Source organism: Hemitrygon akajei, chromosome 5 (assembly GCF_048418815.1).
Source record: "Hemitrygon akajei chromosome 5, sHemAka1.3, whole genome shotgun sequence".
Classification (NCBI taxonomy): Eukaryota; Metazoa; Chordata; class Chondrichthyes; order Myliobatiformes; family Dasyatidae; genus Hemitrygon; species Hemitrygon akajei.
The window spans coordinates 34,262,656-34,280,998 of record NC_133128.1 but is presented as its reverse complement, the minus strand read 5'-3'; the positions used below and the strand labels follow the sequence as shown (position 1 = coordinate 34,280,998).

Sequence of the window (18,343 nt, the reverse complement as noted above, 5' to 3'; positions counted from 1 at the left end):
AAGGAAGCTGTTCCCAAATCTGGCTGTACAAGTATTCAAGCTCCTGAACCTTCTCCCAGAGGGAAGAGGGACAAAAAGTGTGTTGGCTGGGTGTGTCGTGTCCTTGATTATCCTGGCAGCACCGTTCCAACAGCATGCGGTGTAAAGTGAGTCCAAGGATGGAAGATTGGTTTGTGTGATGTGCTGGGCTATGTTCATGATCTTCTGCAGCTTCTTCCGGTCTTGGACAGGACAACTTCCATACCAGATTGTGATGCACCCTAGAAGAATGCTTTCCACGGTGCATCTATAAAAATTAGTGAGGGTTTAGGGGACAGGCCAAATTTCTTCAGCTTTCTCAGGAAGTAAAGGCACTGGTGGGCCTTCTTGGCAGTGGACTCTGCTTGGTTAGACCAAGTCAGGTCATTTGTGATATTAACCCTGAGGAACTTAAAGTTTTTGACCTGTTCCACCTGTGCACCACCGATGTAGATGGGGTTGTGCGGTCCGCTACTCCTTCTGAAGTCAACAACCAATTCCTTCATCTTGCTGACGTTGAGGGATAGGTTATTGTCTTCGCACTATGCCACCAGGTTCTTAATTTCCTCTGTATTCAAACTCATCATTACCCAAGATACAGCCTACAATTGTGGTGTCATCAGCAAAATCATATATTAAGTTCGATGGAGGTTTGGCTACACAATCATGGGTGTACAGTGAGTACAGCAGGGGGCTGAGTACATAGCCTTGTGGGGCACCGGTGCTCAGAGTGATTGTAGAGGAGAGCTTGTCCCCTATTTTTACAGCCTGGGTCCTGTCTGTGAGGAAGTTGAAGATCCAGCTGCAGATCTGGGTGCTAAGACCCAGGTTCCGGAGTTCAGGAATCAGTTTATTTGGAATGATGGCATTAAAGGCAGAGCTGTAGGCAATGAAAAGGAGCCTTACATATGCGTCTTTATTCTCCAGGTGTTCCAAGGAGGAATGTAGTGCCAGAGAGATGGCATCTGCCGTTGACCTGTTGCTCCCATAGGCGAATTGCAAAGCAGCGAGGTTGACTGGTAGGCTATGGTTGATGTGATTGATAAAGGAGTTTATTCCTTCCATAGATGCTGCCCGACTTGCCCAGTTCCTCCAGCATTTTGTGCGTGTTTCTGGCATTTACAGTATCTCAAGTGTTTTAAATTTATTCGCTGTTTTTCCGACTGCCTTTTGTGGAGTCCAGAATTTGTTCATAGTCGTTCAAGGCACAATGTCACTAGACGCTGCCCATTGACAACAAACAACAAAAGCCGTTTCACTGAATAATTTTACAATCCTATGAAGGGTTACTGTTGCTTTAAAATTCGGCTATTATCATATGACAGCATTTTTGAATTATTACTGCAACACTGTACGAAGTCTGAGATCATTATAAACTGCCAGAGTATTTCAGATATGACAAATTATGTGCTAAATTATAAACTAAATTACTGGAGTCAATTTGCTCTTTGTGAACTCAGTGAATTTCATCATCTGTAGGTTTTCTCGAGATTGTCACTGAACTCGCCTGTTTGGTGACAATAGGCTCGTTACAGGGAGTGGTCGATAATGTTGCAAACTTTGGCTGTTGAAGCGCCGAGGAGATTATTACTATTTTCCTGATGGTTCGATCGTTGCTAACTTTACGAGAGGAGCGAAGTGTAATCCGGCGACGGCACCCTATTTTATAGTCCGAGGGAAACAATTACAAATCGCAGGTAATTCAACATCGATTCTTATTCCTTTATTCTAACATTTTTGTAATGTCTCCGAAAGAAAAGTCCTAATGAAAGCTGCCGGTTTAATCTCTCAGCAGCAAACTGATGTGGGAGACGATAATAAAAATATATTTCAGATACTTTTGAATCTCCGGGAAGATCGTAGTTTGTTTTGTTTGCATGACGCCAAATGTCGAATGAAAATTGAAGATCCGTTGGGAATCTTTCTTGGGTCTCTTGTGCTCGGGGACTGTACCTTTACATTTTGTAACACACGAATAAACTGCAAAGCTCGACAGAAGCAACAGCTCCCGCGGAAACCTGAAGTACCTGTTCTGTGGCCATAGTTTCTACGGAAACTTATAGTTACAGCACAATACGACATAGAAGACATTTTTTTAAAAAGTCATTCAAATTGTAATTTATACAGCGCTTCTTTTAGTGTTTATGTATCCAGGGAGAAATAGAGGAAAAAAGTGGGTACTATCCTTTTTTATTCGCGTCAAGACTGATTTGAATTGCTGTCTTTCGACACTGCCAGCTAGTCCTCGGAATATATTAACGAACGAAAATGTTTCGCAATTCTTCGCAGCTCAGGGTATCGAGGGAATAGCACATCTATTTTGCAACAAAAACATGCCGGATCTGTGGAGAGAAATGGCAGTCGACGATTCGGTTGTACTGCAGACGCCGATCGTCCTTTTTCCTCCACAGATGCTGCCTCGCCCGCTGTGATCCTCTTTTAGTCAGTGTCTTGCGTGACTTTAGGGCGTTGCGATAAAATAAGAAGTACTGAGTGACGTATAATGAGTTTAAATATATGCCACTATATTTAAACTAAAGAACAAAACTGTGTTAACAAGAAAATGTCCCAATAAAAATTGCACTCAACAATTCAATGGACTGTTCACTTCTCAATTTTCTAGAGAAGGGGGCTTCAAAGTTTTACACATTGCTTTGTAATTTAGCTGCCCTGTCTCAATTCTTTTTTCTTGTGAAGATATCATTTCTTCGCATTATGAAACGGCTTGTACATGTGATGAATTTCTTCACAGCAAGTCTTTGTGACGGTGATTGCCGACGAGAGGTTTTCCAGCCTCCTTGACACAAAGGATTTTGCAGTGTACAGAAAAGTCACTTAGCCCATTATAATTCTTCTGTCAGCGGGATCTCGTCATTTTGTGCCTTTCTCCCATTTCTGACATATATCCTTCTCAATTCTTCCTATCCAAATGTTGACGCACTTCTCTTCCTAAAACCTCTTTTTTTCTTAATTTTTCTTCAACTGTTGTTTCATGTCTCTGTTTCCACAGCCTCCGTATATGGGATTGGCTATTAGGACCGAATCATTGGACTTCTCAATCCCACATGAAGATGTAGATTCCATTTTAATTTAGAACAAAGATAGGTGGATTCTTGAATATTTAGGGAAATTTAACTTTGTGCTTGCTTCTGTCTTTGACTTGAACTGTTCAATGGATTTACAGTATAGATGGTTTTCTATTTCTATTTTTGTAGTTTCTTTGCCTGCAGCTGTATCACTGTATCACTTTGTTACTAAAGCTGTTGCATGGACTATTCTTATCAAAGACATTTTCTTATATATCAAGTTTGAGCTAGTTTTCAATACCAGATTGCCACAAGTTATTTGCTATTTTTCTTTTGAATCCTTTCTTTGTTTCTTGGTGTTATGTGTAAAGTGAGTTAGTGTTATGAACAGCTAATACAATGACTATCCACATGATATGTATCTCATTCTTGAATGCTGAAGAATTCTCTTGAGAATATTATCTCTAGATCCAACAGGAAGGAGCGTCAGAACATTTGGATATGATCCGAGTGTGGAAAGGCAGACAGACACTGAAGCAGGTCAAAATAATAGAGTCATAAAGATTACAGCACAGAACCAGGCCCTTCGGCTCATTTAGTCCATGCCAAAACTTTTAACCTGCCTAATCCCACTGACCTGTACTGGGACCATTTCCTTCCATTCCCCTACCATCCATGTACCTAGCCAATCTTCTCTTAAATGTTGAAATCAAGCTCACACGCACCATTTGCACTGGCAGCTCATTCCAAACTCACGAACCTCTGAGTGATGAAGTTTCCCTTCATTTTCCCCTTTCACCCTTAACCCATGACCTCTAGTTGTAGTCCCACCCAACCTCAGTGGAAAATGCCTGCTTGCACTTACCTTATCTATACCAATCATTCTTTTGTATACCTCTATCAAATCTCCTCTTGGTCTTGGGAATAAAGTCCTAACCTATTCAATCTTTCCATATAACTGAATTCCTCCAAACCCAGCAACATCCTTGAAAATTTTCTATGCATGCTTTCAACCTTATTTACATCTCTCCTGTAGGTCGGTAACCAAAACCATACATAGTACTCCATATTAGGCCTCACCAATGTCTTATACAATTTCAATATGACATCCCATCTCCTGTACTCAATGCATTGATCTATGAAGCCAATGTGCCAAAGGCTTTCTTTACAACCCCATCTACCTGTGATGCCACTTTCAATGAATTATGGACCTGTATTCCCAGATCCCTTTTTTCTACCACACTCCTCGGTGCCCTGCAGTTCACTGTGTAAGACCTATTCTCCTTGGTCCTACTGAAATGCAACACTATGCACATATCTGCATTAAATTCCATCCGCCATTTTCTCAGCCCACTTTCCCAGCTGATCCAGATCCCGCTGAAAACCATGATAGCCTTCTTTGCTGTCCACTACATCCACAATCTTGGTGTCATCCACAAATTTGCTGATCTAGTTAACCACATTATCTTCCAGGCCATTGATATAGATAATAATACAAACAATAATGGATACAGCACCGATCATTACGGTACTCCACTAGTCAAAGGCCTCCAGTCAGAAAGGCAACCATCTACTACCACTCTCTGGCTTCTTCCACAAAGCCAATGTCATATCCAATTTTCTACCTTATCTTGATGCCAAGTGACTGAACCTTCTTGAGCAACCTCCCATGCAGGTCTTTGTCAAATGCCTTGTCAAAGACCACATAGACAAGATCCACTGCCTTGCTTTCATCAGCTTTCCTGGTAACTTCCTCAAACTCTATAAGACATAACCTACCATATATGAAGCCATGCTGACTATCCTTAATCAGTCTGTGCCTTTCCAAATACGTATATATTTGATCCCCTACACTACGTTCCACTTTCCCCCCTGTTGATGTCAGGTTCACTGGTTTATTTTTAGAGCCTTTCTTGAACTGCTCTATCCTCCATTCTCTGGTACCTCACCTGGCACTAAGGATGATTTATATATCTCAGCGAGGGCTCCAGCAATTTCCACACTTGCCTTCTGCAGGGTCTGACTGAAACATTTTGTCAGGCTCTGGAGATTTAACCACCCTAATATGCCTCACAACAGCAAAGACTTCCTCCTGTAATCTGTACAGGTCCATGAAGCTGAGGACACTTTGCCTCACTTCTGGACTCTGTATCCATCTCCTGAGTAAAAACAGGTGAAAAAAAATCCATTTAAGATTCCCCCATCTCTTTTGACTCCACACATGAATTACCATTCCGATCTTCCAGATTTTGTCCTTTGCAGTCCTTTTGCTCTTAACACATCTGTAGAATTCCTTAGGATTCTCCTTCACCTTGTCTGTGAAGGCAACTTCATGCCTTCTTTCAGACATCCTGATTTTTTACTTAAGTGTTTTCTTGGATTTCTTATTCTCCATAAGCACCTCGTTCGTTCCTACCTGCCTATACCTGCAATGCACCATTTTTTTTTTGTATAAGAACGTTCGGATATGGCCTATGTGGGGAGAGAGAGCGAGAGAGACTGACTGAAGCAGATCAACAGTTCACTGACTTTAATGAGAATTGTTGCAGAATTTGAAAGAAAGGGGGAAGAAAACAATAAATGCTAGGCCAACGGGACTGTAAAGTAAAACTCAGAAACTGAAAGCCAAGTGCCAACACTGTGATAACTGAATGCTAAATGAATACTACACGTCCACAGTGTGTCAAAACGGTGGTTCTCTTCCCCGGACATGGATGAGGGTAAACAGAGAGCGTAACTTCGCTGGGCCAAGTCAAAAGAAAGAAGTTAAATACCACCATAATGAAACAGTGATTAGCTGGAATGTGCATACTCACAAGCGCATTTGCCAATCCCAACCCCAACCCTAGTGCTCAGCCTGCCTGAAGGGGTGCAAAGACCCTGCAGTGGAATACATGGTTGTGATAGCAACAGCAAGAAGGGGAACTACTGACCTGTCAGCCTAACGTAATACCTCACATGCTCTTCATCATTTCATTTCGCTGGCCCTGACCCTCTTTCTTCAATATGGACATCCAATCCCTATAGACTTCCGTTCCCCATCAGGAAGACCCTAAGGCTTTCCAAACAACAGACCTAAACAGTTCCATTTCACCGTCACTATCCTCTGTTTGGTAGAACTGATTCTGACACTCAACAATTTCTCTTTGAGCTCTTCCCACATTCTCCAAGCGACCAGTATCACCATGGGCACAGGTATGTCTACCTTTTCATTGACTAGTAGAAGTGTCCATGTCCCAATGTTCCTCAAATATTATTCAACTACATTGATGCTGCTTCATGCACTCATGTCGAGTTCGCCAATTTAATCAATTTTGCATCCAACTTCTACCCCACCCTCAAAATTACTTGGTTCATCTGTGACACATCTCTCTTCTTTCCTGATCTTTTGTTCCCCTTCTCCAGAGACAGACTATCTATGGACATCCTTTACAGATTCACGTACTCTCGCAGTTATCTTGACTATACCTCTTCCCTCCCTGTCACCTGAAAAATTGCTGATCCCTTTTCTCAATAACTCTGCCTCCACCACATCTGTTCTAGAATATCAAGGAGTTGTTGTTTATCAGAAAATGGGGCTTCCCTTCCACCACTCCACTATCAATGCTGCCCTCACCCATATCTCTTTGATATCACCTGTGTCTGACTCCATCCATTCCACAATTTGTCATAACAAGGATAGGGTTTCCCTTGTCCTCACATTCAGTAACACCCCACATGCCTCCGTATCCAGCACATCATTCTCTGCAAATTCTACAATATCTAATAGGATCCTACTACCAGGCACAACTCTCTCTCCTACCCCATTACCCCCTCCCCTACTTCCCACAGAAAACACTGTCTGTATGAATTCCTTGTCTACTTGTTGCTCTCCATTGACCTCCATCCCGGCACTTATCCCTGCAACCATGACAAAAACTACACTTGCCCCTACACCTCTTCCCTCACTACCATTTAGAGCCCATCTAGGTCAGGCAACTCTTCACCTTTGAATTTGTTGTGGTCATTTATTGTATCGGGTGTAACCTCCTCTACACCGACGAGACCTAACGCAGATTGGGAGACTGCTTCAACAAGCACATTTGTTCTGTCCTCCCCAAATCCCAGTGACCACCCATTTGAATTTGACACTGCTATTTCCATTCCAGCATTTTGGCCTATGAACTCCTACCATGATGTGGCCAAACGAAGCTGCAGGAGCTACAACTCAAACTCCAGGGTAAACAACAACATCGATTTCTCAAACTTCACCATGATTCCCCGGTTTTTATTCCCCTCTTTTATTTCCCTTATTCTGGTAGCCCTTTCACCTCATCTGTTCTCCCTAATCCTCATGAACTGCCCAAGACTTCCCTCCAGTTGTCCACCCCACCTCCCTTACTCCACTGTCCTCTCCTATCAAGCTTCTTCCTCAACCCTCTGCATCTTCCACCTATCACTGTCCAGCTTTTCACTTAATTCCCCTCACTGGTCTCACCCATCGCCTACCAGATTGTACTCCTCCCCTTCCCACTAACTTCCTAATCTGGATTCTCTCCGCTTCCTCTCCAGTCCTGATGGCCGGTCTCAGCCCATTCCTCTCCATACTGTAGATGGTGCCTGACTTACTGTGTTGCTTCCGCATTTTATGTGTGCCAGTGTCTCTTCATGTTTTTCAGTTACGAAGCCACACCTCCTCCTAACCCCTTTCTTTTCCCAATTTCTATCCAGGTCCACAGTAGCATCCTAGTCTCTACCACCACAGTCACCCCACTGAAAAATAATTAGCTCACTTTATCATCCCATTCCCACAGTTCCAGCAAGGAAGAAAGCCTATTGCTCTACCCACTTATGAATTGTGAGATATTTGAAGATATAAACATATTCATAGTTAAAAACATATCCCCACCATCATGTCCCACTGCTGTACCATTGCCTTTTGAAGACTCTCCTTTACTTTACTGTCACCAAACAATTGATACTAGAGCGTACAATCATCACAGCGATATTTGATTCTGCGCTTTGCACTCCCTGGAGTACAAATCAAAGTAAATATAATAAAAATTTAAATTATAAATCATAATTAGAAAATAGAAAAGGGAAAGTAAGGTAGTGCAAGTCAGGTTCGGATATTTGGAAAGTACGGCCCAGATCCGGGTCAGGATCCTTTCAGCAGTCTTATCACAGTTGGAAAGAGGCTGTTCCCAAATCTGGCCGTATGAATCTTCAAGCTCTTGAACCTTCTCCCGGAGGGAAGAGGGACAAAAAGTGTGTTGGCTGGGTGGGTCGTGTCCTTGATTATCCTGGCAGCACTTCCCCAACAGCATCCATTGTAAAGTGAGTCCAAGGATGGAAGATTGGTTTGTGTGATGTGCTGGGCTATGTTCACGATCTTCTACAGCTTCTTCCGGTCTTGGACTGGATAACTTCCATACCAGGTTGTGATGCACCCTAGAAGAATGCTTTCCACGGTGCATCTATAAAAATTAGTGAGGGTTTTAGGGGACAGGCCAAATTTTTCAGCTGCCAAATTGTTTTAGCTATATTCTTTCCTCATATATTGTGTTTGCTTTTATCCATACTACCTTGATTGATGGAAAATTAGCAGAATTACCATGGACATTCCTTTAGATGGTAACCAGATTCCAGTCCTCCAGAAGAACCTTATTTGGATCTGTGGAAAATATGGTCAAAGTTTTCTCTTTGAATGGAGTGGAATGGAAGAAAGCGGCATCCATCATCATGTTCCTCCACCATCAAGGCTATGCACTTTTCTTATTATTACCATTGAGCAGGAGGTACAGGACCCTCGGGTCCCACACCACCAGGTTCAGAAACAATTATTGGCCTACAACCATCAGGCTCCTGAACCACTGTGGATAACTTCATTCACCTCAATGCTGAACTGATTCGACAACCTGCAGACTCACTTTCAAGGACACTACTACAATACATTCTCAGTATTATAGTTTTGTATTTGCACAATTTGTCTTCTTTTGCCCATTGGTTGTTGTCAGTCTTTGTTTATGTATAGTTTTCCATAAATTCTAATGTATTTCTTTGTTTTCCTTTAAATGCCTGCATGAAAATGAGTCACAAGGTAGTATATGGGGGCATGCATGTACTTTGATAATAAACTTACTTTGACATCAAAGCTGTCAGGTTAAAATTGTTTGTCTTAAATTTATTTGAATCATTTAAATTTCAGATTTGCTGAAAAGAAGTTTTAAACAGACCGATGGGCAAGGGAGCACAGCAACCTTCCAATATGAATGACCAATGGAAAATCAAAGTGCCTCTTTACTTCAATTCCAAGCAGCTCCTTTACATGTTTCTGGTATCGCTGACACTGCTTGTGGTAATTATAAACTTTCAGCTCATCAAGGTGTGTAAAATGGTATTCTGAAAAATCAATCGAGTAAACTGAGCATGAAGAAACAATATTTAAAAGCTTCTCTTTTTAACACCAGATCCAAGAGGAAAGGATCAGATTGTTCATAGTTCTGTTGTAGCCATTTTGACCAGGAGCTGTGTTTCTCCCTGTTCACCTTGGTGGTTTATGAGAGCAGGGAGAGGGGCCAGATGCACTTTTGGAGATTTATGAGAATGTCATGTCCTTTTACCGCATTCCTTTTTAATTACATTTCAAATGTAGGCATGACACCACCACTTCAATGTCGCATTGGGATCTGGGTAGTGAGGATACGTCTTCCTGCTGAGTGTTAAAGTATTAGTGGGAAGCAGGCATTTTGATTCATGGTCTCCATGTCCTTTGGTTTAGCAACTAAGAGCAAGTGAGCTAATTTTATTGTACTAAGATTATCCAGTTTTAAATCTCTTAAATAACACAATTTCCTTCTGATATCCTCCTCTATTACATGACTTCAATGTTGAAGAACAGAGGTAGTGGTAGCTTTTCAGCACATAGATTCAGTCTGCCAGTTTGCCTTCTGTTGTCTACATTTCTGCTATTATTACTCACAGGGGTTAAGTATTTGGTGTTCTTAGATATTTCAGACTGGAAATAAGTTGCTCCATTTATTGTTCAGGAAACATTTTGAATAGTTAAGTTTACAAATGATGTAGGAAAACTAATTTTGATGAACAGCTCAGTAGATACCCTGTGGTTTCTGATACTTTGACTAAATTATTTCCCACTGTGTAACCTTGACTATACTTTCAGGTCACTTGATCAGTAACATGGTGTCATGATAAAGTCCCACCCTGTTGTTTTTTACTTTTGCCATACAACAGAAGTTATTGGGCAGTGATCAGGTATCGAAGCACTGTGTAGATTGTTTTCTTTTATCTCACCAACTCTGGAATTCTGTAATACTTTTACCCAGACAGGAACCTACTCTGGGGCACCTTCAGTCTGATAAGTTTTCAGAAGTACCACGTTACTTAAGATGGGTGTTTCTTATGGATGCTGCAATCCTCAAAGGAAGGCACAACTTAGGTAACCCTGTTCTTCTCGGATCTCAATGTGACTTCATCGAGAAGACAGTGGGATTCATAGCTCTGGATAGTCTCTCTGAATTCCCTTCTGGTTGACAGATAAATCTTCTAGGAACATCTCAGATGCCAACATAAGATATTCAATACTGAATTATTTTTCTTTCCACAGTCAGATATACATTCACTTTCTCAATCAGACTCCCAATGGAGCAGGTATCCACCTCTAAAGAATTATTCCACAATACAGCAAGACATGGAAGTGCTGAAGCCTGATTGGACACACAAGCTGTTGCAGTACGGCTACCAGAGTCACAGCTTTACCCCTGAGGAAAGATCAGAAGGTGCAGCTGTATTGAAAATGATTGAGTGGCCAAAGCCTTCGAACTCCAGTGTACCTTTCCGGAAAAGCAGCAACCCATCACTTACACGTTTTGTTATTTTGAATTCTGGAAAGACTTTCTATGTTGGAGATCAGCTACAGGTGATGGTGCGTATGTACGATTTTGAAGGAAATCCGAAGCAATACGGGGGTGACTATCTCCAAGCCCGGATCCACACTCCAGAGTTGAAAGCCGGTTCAGCAGGAACGGTTATAGATCACCAAAATGGAACTTATCACATCAATTTTACTTTATTCTGGCCAGGAAAAGTCCACGTGTCTGTTTCACTGGTTCATCCTAGTGAAGGGATGCAGGTACTTTGGAGACTTCGTGAAGAACAGCCATTTAGAGTGTTTTTGAAAAGTACCTTCAAATATGGGGCTATTTCAGAGACTACAATATGCAATGCATTTTTACCTCAGACTAAACCACTTTGTAACTTTACTGACCTCAGGACTGGAGAGCCTTGGTTCTGTTACAAACCAAAAAAGCTTCTCTGCTCTTCTCGTGTCAACTATGACAGAGCAGGATATGTAAAACTGAATTTGAAGGGGGAAGATATTAAATTTTTCCAAAGGTATGTTATTTATTTCCTTTCAATTATAACTTAGTTTCTTGATTTAGCAAAACTGTAGCAAGATTGCAATGCTGACAATTTTTCTTTTTGGTCATGTATAATCTGGATCAGTGGATAAATGTGCTGAAAATGGCAAATGTAATTTAATGCAGACAAGTACAAGTTGTTGCACTTTGGTAGGACCATCGAGGGTAAGTCTTGCACAGAGAATGGTAGAGCACTGAGGTGTACAGTAGAACAAAGGGATCTGGGAATACAGGTCAATAGTTCTTTGGAAGTGCTGTCATAGGTTGATGGGGCTGTAAGGTAAACTTTTGGTACATTGGTCTTCATAAATCGTAGTATTGAGTACAAAGTATTGATGCTATGTTAAAGTTGTATAAGATGTTGGTGAGGCCTAATTTGGAGTACATTTGCAGTTTTGGTCACCTACCTATAGGAAAGATGTAAATAAGATTGAAAGAGTACAGAGAAAATTTACAAGGATGGTGCCGAGTTTAGAGGATCTGAGTTATATGGAAAGATTGAATAGCTTAGCACTTTATTTCTTGGAACATTTGGAAATTTGATAGGGATATACAAAATTATAAGGGTAATAGTTAGGATAAATGCTAGCAGGCTTTTTTCACTGAAGTTGGGTGGGATAATAACTAGAGATCATGGGTTAAGAGTGAAAGGTAAAAATTTAAGGGGACCTTCTCTCAGAAGGTCATGAGAATGTGGAACAAGTTGTCAGTGCAAGTATTGCATGCAAGCTCGATTTCAACGTTTAAGAGAAGCTTGGATAGATACATGGAAGGTAGAGGTATGGAGGACTGTGGTCCCAGTGCAGGTCAATGGAAGTAGACAGTTTAAATGGCTCAGCATAGGCCAGATGGGCCAAAGGGCCTGTTACTGTGCTGTACTTTTCTATGACTCTGACTAATTGATTCTCAAAGATTTAACCTAGATGAAAGCCTGCATCTCCAAGTCACCACCCAGCTAACAGGAGTCACCTGCTACACGTTTCCAACTCATCACCTGCAGCCTATTTAAACCCAGCTCTCATCCACAGTCCTTATTCACCCATCGCATCAGCCAGTCACAACCAGCTGCTCCTAGTCACTGTAACCTTGTTGCCTTGTTGTGTTAAGTATGGGTTCTCTCTTGTTTTGTGGCCCCTCATAGCTTGTTATTTTGCAGGAAAAGTTATCGCCCACTGCTAGGTCATCTCTGCTGCTCTGCATTTGGGTCAAGACTTCTGTATATTTCCTGACAGATGAGTGAACCAGTGATTGACCTGCAGAGCTTGCTATCCTAAAGAAAGTAGTCTGTCGACAGGCACACACAATCCTGAAGCAGCAGGAAGCTATTAACTCTATAATTCTCCATTTCAGTACAGCAATCCCACGACACTCAACCTCCTCCCTGATTCTGGTGCCTGAACGCTTCAACTGATCCCCAGTGCCAAGCCGCGACTTCCTGTCCCAGCTGGCCTTGCATTTCAAGCTCCGGCCATCTCTGTATGTTACAGACTGAGGCAAGACTGCCCTTGTGTTTCTCTCATGATTAGGTGAGCTCTGACCTGCACTGCTGTGAATTGGGACAATAAAAGCCCCGTTCGCAATGAATGTGAAGATTTCACAACCTGAGATGCGCTGGATTTTCAACCATCCATGAGGTACTGGTTGGACGCTTCGCATGCACCAATGCTCACGCTCAGTTCTGTGGAATTTCGGAACCTCATGGCAGAGTGCGGCTGGAATGCAGAAGCGATGCTGGCGCACTACCATCACGGCCTCTCAGAGCACTTGAAAGAAAATCTTTCTACCCAGGAAATGCCCACTAACATCAAACGCCTCATCACTCTGCCTCTTCTAATTGACAAGTGTCTTATGAAGCAACTCTGCAGATAATCTGCTAGAATCTCAGTTCCATTCCCAGAACCATTTCAGGCTGCAGGACCTTCTTTACCAATGCCTCCAGAAACCAGGTAGTTAGGGAGAGCTCCCTTAAACCTTACCCCCCCCCCCCCCACCCAACCACCAAGAGCGTGAGCATTGGCAGAGAAACAAATTGAGCACTTACTGCGATACTGCCAATCACCCATGCATCAAATGCCTCCTGCATCTAGGAAGATTGAACCACCAGGAAGAGACAAGGGACATTCTAAACGTTAAGCTCCCTCCAGTCCTTTGTTCCTGCACTATAGTACGAGCTCCTGCAGACATTGGAGAGCATCCTGAGTCCACTCAATACCTCCTGACTGACTGACCCAACACTCCTCTTATCTTGTGTTACCCCTGGCTCTCCACTCATAACCCTCACTTCATCTAGTCATTAGGTTTACTGCTGAGCCGGAGACCCACCTGCCTGCCACCTTAGTTGACCTTTCCCTACAAATCCTTGGCAACTTCAGACAAGTTTTCCAGGATAACCTCCAGCAGACTGTTGGAGAAAATAGAGATAGTCACCATAATTATCAGACTTGTCTTCAATGCTATTCTTGAAAGCCCTCACAAATAGATGATAAATGAATGCAATATGTTGTATCATAAAACTTGTTATTTCCTTTCGGGTTCTTATGACCTCCAGTGTGGGAGTTAGACCTTTATCATCTCAAACACAAGTTTCTTCACACTGTAAATCAATGCCCTCAAAGCACCTTATGTTATTGGACATGGCATAGGTTCAGAGCATCTCCTTGCTGCAGGCTGAGTGTGAACACACTGAACTACCCTTTGGGACTCAAACTCATGACTCATAGGCATTTGTTCTTCAGATGTATCCGCAATAGTATGTAGTAAGTTGGACTTTTTCTGCTCCATCTCAATATAGGGACTCTCAACATAGAGCTGTTCTGTTGGAGAATGTTTAGCACTTGAAGCCCTTAGCACTTTGGCCATCTTGGCTGCTATTTCTTCCTGCAATTTAAGCTGCTCCATATTTCTTTAAAGCTGTTCCACCTGTTCTTCCAGAGAGTGCTTATCTCTCAATATTTGCTGTCTTGTGTATCACTCAGCTAAATCAGCCTCCATTTGAATGTGCAGAAATGTGGTGTCAGATGCATGGTAATATGCTGCACACACTTTAGGTGTGCTGAATTCAATCTTATACACGGTCACAGCCTGTCCTGAGGCTTTGTGAATATTCTCATTTCCTCCAACAAATTGACCTTCAACATCGTGAGTTTGTTTAATTTCTCTTAGTCTTGGCTTCAAGGACACTGCTTCCAGCTGGACTCATGTTGTTTTCCAAGTGTGCAAACCAGACAAAAAACAACATCAAATTCAATTCAGCTTTTCAACAATGGAAGCAATTCAATTCTTCAACTTTTCAACTGAACCAAGTGATCGAACTCTTCATACAAACACCACTACACAGCTTACAACTTTATTTAGTCCAACTGGACAGGCAACACTGGCCATTCGAAACAGTGTTTCAAATCCAAACACACGGCATATATCAACAAAAGTTCATTACTTGCCATAAGCTCTTCCAGGCTGCAGTGATCCTAACTTCTTGGATACATCTGAATGCTGATGCTTATTTGGTATAACTGTTGAAAATTATTTTTCTGTTAGAAATGTATCAGAAAACCTAAACCAAAACTAAAACAAAAATAATTGCTACTACTTCTGACCACTATGGATGTGTTATACTTGCATGACCTGCTCCCAGTTACAATAGTGAAATCCTTCATTCAATCCTTAATTCGCAATTAGCAAACATAATTTTAAAAAGATGAGACTTAAGCATACCCGAGTGTAAGTTAAGCATAATTAAGCATTATTCAGCATTATCACAGTGATATCGGGTGATCAGCAAAAGATATAGATCCACCAGTCCCAAGCTACAAACTGCCGCAAAACAAGCAAGGATTCTGAACTTATTCACCCCACTCACATGACCAGTTACCATAATAAACATAGTAAATGTGCAACACAGAATTCAATGCAGATAGGGGATTGATACATGGCTCCTACAATGGGCACATCTTTGCCTTCAGCCGCAAAGTGCCTGACCCACTTGAGTGCTCAGTCATTATTTTGATAAAGCCTCCAGTGATGTCACCTTTGAGGCATTCATTGGTAAATGCAGGACAAAATACACCCTGTAACACAGCCAGAGACCTTTAGAAAGTGCTTGACCAGTAAGTCTTGAAAATATCTAGTCAGGAAAGGGTGGAGAGCATAAACATGGATTGCACATGGAAGTGGCTGGTAGCCTCACTCAGAAGTGTTTATTAGTGTAATCTACCTAGGTCAAATTAACATTCTGCACCTAAAGTGTACCACAACCACAGTCCTTAGATCATGGGTGATACAGTTTCTGTTGCCACTAGGCAATTAAACTTTTATGATTTTAAATAGGGTGTACTGGAATTCTGAAATTCTTGAAAAGGTGCAGGGTAATAAGTTTTGTATGCTCTGACTGTAAGGGCCAGTGTTTAATATCTCAGCTCAGAACAATCATGCATGAGCTTACTTCCTTCCCTAACTTCTACAGTCACTCAGATTTTTTGAACCTCACAAGGAACATGCACACACCAAATGTGACAGAGCAGAATACAAATAATCATTATCTGAATGGATTGTACTGGTTTAAGATGGCAGAACTCTAGAGCAGGCAATATTATTTCAGATTGTTTCTTGTAAGCTGTTTAGACTTATTTACAATCAGGCTAAAAGACAAATCAAGTCTTGCAAAATGCTAGAAGAACTCAGCAGGTCAGGCAGCATCTATGGAAGTAAATAAGCAGTCGACATTTTGAGCAGAGATCCTTTAGACTTTCTCATGTTAAGACTAAAATTAAACTCAAAGCAAAAGCTGGCTACTCACCCTTTGAGCCTGCTGTATATTTGAAAAAGATCACCGAAAGCCGTTGATGAGAAAATCAAGATTTGAATAGCTCAGACTCAGCAGAAAGCAGCTGATTGGGCAATCGAGGTCAGGTGACCAAGCAGTTTGAAAAGCTCAAATAAATAAATAGAGGGTTACCTGAAGCGGAGCGGCCTGTGGCAAGTGGCCAATGAGTGAGTGGGCCAGTGAAGGAGTGGAGATTTGAGGCTTTGATGAGAAGAGGCGGAGGACGAGTTTGTTCCCAGTTAGTCTTTGCAATGCCCCCTGAGACAGTGATGTGCCTCTCCTGTGAGATGTGGCAGTCTTGGGGGAACTCCCCTCTCCCGCAGAGTCATATCTGCCAGAAGTGCTTGCGGCTGGGTGATCTGGAAGACCATGTGAGGAATCTGGAGCAACAGCTGGATGACCTTCGACTCATAAGGGAGAATGAGGCAGTCATAGATGAGAGCTACAGGGAGGTAGTCACACCTAGGCTGCCGGAAGCAGGTCATTGGGTGACAGTCCGAGGGGGTAAAGTGAAGGAGAGTAGACAGGTAGTGCAGAGCACCCCTGTAGCCTTTCCCCTGAATAATAAGTTTACTGTCCTGGATACTGTTGGTGAGGACAACCAACCAGGTGTGAGCCACGGTGGCAGGTCCTCTGGCACTGAGTCTGACCCCAGAAGGATGGGATGGAGAAGAGGAGAGCTGTCGTCATTGGATACTCTATAGTCAGTGGAGCAGACAAGAGATTTTCTGGACATGAGAAGGACACCCGCATGGTTTGTTGCCTCCCGGGTGCCAGGGTCCGGGATGTCTCTGACAGGGTGCATGACATCCTGGTACGAGAGGGAAAACAACCAGAAGTTGTGATACATGTTGGGACCAATGACATAGGCAGGAAGAGTGATGAGGTCCTGAAGTGTGAGATTCGGGAACTAGGCAGAAGGCTGAAGAGCAGGACCTCAAGGGTGGTGTTCTCAGGATTGCTGCCAGTACTACATGATAGTGATGGTAGGAATTGGAGGAGATGGCAGTTGAATGCGTGGCTGAGGAATTGGTGCAGGGGGCAGAGATTTAGATTTTTGGACCATTGGGATCTCTTCTAGGGAAGGTGGGACCTGTACAGATTGGATGGGTTGCACCTGAACTCGAGGGGGAGCATTTTCCTTGCTGGTAGGTTTGCTAGCATGGTTCAGGAGGGTTTAAACTAATTTGCAAGGGGAATGGGACCTGGAGCAATAGAGCAGTGAAAGAAGTGCATGGAGTAAAGCCAGATCTAACATATAGAGAGGCTTTGAGGAAAGAGCAGCAGAATAAAGGGTATAAAGGTAGTAAGGTAGAAGGGCTAAAGTGCGTATACTTCAATGCAAGAAGCATCAGGAAGAAAGGTGATGAACTGAGAGCTTGGATACATACATGGAATTATGATGTAGTGGCCAGTACAGAGACTTGACTGGCACCAGGGCAGAAATGAATTCTCAATATTCCTGGATTTCAGTGCTTTAAAAGGGATAGAGAGGGGGGGAAAAGGAGAGGAGGGGTGGCATTACTGGTCAGGGATACTATTACAGCTGCAGAAAGGGTGGATAATGTAGCAGGATCCTCTTTTGCGTCAGTATGGGTGGAATTCAGGAACAGGAAGGAAGCAGTTACTCTAGTGGGGGTATTCTATAGGCCCCTTGGTAACAGCAGAGATACCAAGGAGCAGATTGGGAGGCAGAATTTGGAAAGGTGCAAAAATAACAGGGTTGTTATCATGGGTGACTTTAACTTCCTTAATATTGATTGGTACTTGATTAGTTCCAAGGGTTTAGATGGGGCAGAGTTTGTTAAGTGTGTCCAGGATGGATTCCTGTCACAGTATGTTGACAGGCCAACTAGGGGGAATGCCATACTAGATCTAGTATTAGGTAACGAACCGGGTCAGGTCACAGATCTGTCAGTGGGTGAGCATCTGGGGGACAGTGATCACCGCTCCCTGACCTTTAGCCTTATCATGGAAAAGGATAGAATCAGAGAGGACAGGAAAATTTTTAATTTGGGAAGGGCAAATTATGAGGCTATAAGGCTAGAACTTGCGGG

At 42.5% G+C, this 18,343-nt stretch overlaps 1 protein-coding gene across 1 annotated transcript in view; it reads left to right on the top strand.

The window, feature by feature from the left end:
• Positions 1 to 1,462: 1,462 nt before the first annotated feature.
• The window catches only part of LOC140727625 (NXPE family member 3-like), a 28,910-nt gene continuing 12,029 nt past the window's right edge, over positions 1,463 to 18,343 (top strand). Inside the window, exons 1-3 of the mRNA XM_073045229.1 lie at positions 1,463 to 1,715; positions 9,232 to 9,408; positions 10,651 to 11,438. Of these exons, the coding sequence (XP_072901330.1) occupies positions 9,262 to 9,408; positions 10,651 to 11,438 (935 nt within the window). The 5' untranslated portion in view covers positions 1,463 to 1,715; positions 9,232 to 9,261. The remainder of the gene's footprint in view (positions 1,716 to 9,231; positions 9,409 to 10,650; positions 11,439 to 18,343) is intronic.